The sequence below is a fragment of the Octopus bimaculoides genome, chromosome 17, assembly GCF_001194135.2.
Source record: "Octopus bimaculoides isolate UCB-OBI-ISO-001 chromosome 17, ASM119413v2, whole genome shotgun sequence".
Taxonomy (NCBI): Eukaryota; Metazoa; Mollusca; class Cephalopoda; order Octopoda; family Octopodidae; genus Octopus; species Octopus bimaculoides.
The window spans coordinates 49,027,521-49,028,819 of record NC_068997.1 but is presented as its reverse complement, the minus strand read 5'-3'; the positions used below and the strand labels follow the sequence as shown (position 1 = coordinate 49,028,819).

At 40.6% G+C, this 1,299-nt stretch overlaps 1 protein-coding gene across 8 annotated transcripts in view; it reads right to left on the bottom strand.

Annotated features, from left to right (window-relative positions):
* Nucleotides 1-1,299, bottom strand: part of LOC106882160 (peptide methionine sulfoxide reductase MsrA 1) — a 25,838-nt gene that overhangs the window by 4,893 nt on the left and 19,646 nt on the right. For all 8 annotated transcript variants that reach the window (XM_014932738.2, XM_014932740.2, XM_014932732.2 and 5 more), the window contains one exon: nt 1,013-1,141. In XM_014932738.2, the coding sequence (XP_014788224.1) occupies nt 1,013-1,141 (129 nt within the window). The remainder of the gene's footprint in view (nt 1-1,012; nt 1,142-1,299) is intronic.

The window sequence follows — 1,299 nt, the reverse complement described above, 5'->3', positions numbered from 1 at the left end:
CTCACAACCTTACGATTGTGATCTGAACACCTTTAGCCATTAAACCAAGTGCCTTCTCATGGAGAGCAAAGAGCTAATAATCCTTTTCCATTCTGCTATAGGCACAAGGCCTGAAATTTTTCAGGGAGGGACCAGTTGATTACATTGACCCCAGTGTTTCACTGGTACTTATTTCATCGATCCCGAAAGGATGAAAAGCAAAGTTGACCTCGGCAAAATTTGAACTCAGAACGTAGTGATGGGTGAAATACTACTAAGCATTTTGTCCAGCATGCTAACGATTCTGCCAGCTGACTGCCTTAAGCAAAGAACTAATAATGACAATAATGAAAAGCAACAAAAAATAAGAAGCAGAGAGAGTTGGGGAGGGGGAGGAGGAAGAGATGGAAAAGTAAGACAAAGAGGAGTCAGATATTAATTAAGTGATGACCCCAGGCTGTGGTAAATAGGAAACTGCTTCATAAGATGAGGGCCAAACAACTGGATTTCTTGGGTGTGTGATGAGGAAAGAAGGCCTGAAGAATTTTGCAATGAGTGGAGAGATTGAAGGGAAAAGAAGGAGAGGAAGGAAAAGTAAGTAGGGCACATAAAATACACCATTTTGAGCGTGGCCGTTGCCAGTGCCCGCCTGACTGCCCCTCGTGCCGGTGGCACGTAAAAGCACCCACTACACTCTCGGAGTGTTTGGCATTAGGAAGGGCATACAGCTGTAGAAACTCTGCCAGATCAGATTGGAGCCTGGTGCAGCCTTCTGGTTTCACCAGTCCTCAGTCAAATCGTCCAATCCATGCTAGCATGGAGAGTGGACGTTAAACAATGATGATGATGATGATGATGATGATGATATGAATGTCAATCTTGAGAAACAGGTTGTAAGAAAGAGGCATTAAACATCAAGAACTATTTCAGAAAACAAAGAATAGTGAATTGTGGCTGGACATGACCACCACTGTGGACATGGCTCCTAAAAAGAAAGGAAGAGAGAAAGAAAGATCCAAAGCAAATTACTGACCTTGAGTAAATCCACGTATTTCACCTCACTAGGATTGAACTGCATACGTACAACTTCGGCATGATTTGTTTTTCCTGAACAAATTTCGTTATATGTTGGGTTCTCTGTATGACCCCCAGAATATCCAACCTGTCGGAGAAAATTTTGCTTCATTTTAGAATAATACAGTTCTATATTTAAGAGATGAGGAATTTTGTACATTTGACGTATATATATATATATATATATATATATATATATATATAGACAACATATTTTTATACATGCAAGGCCACAGGTGGTGAAAT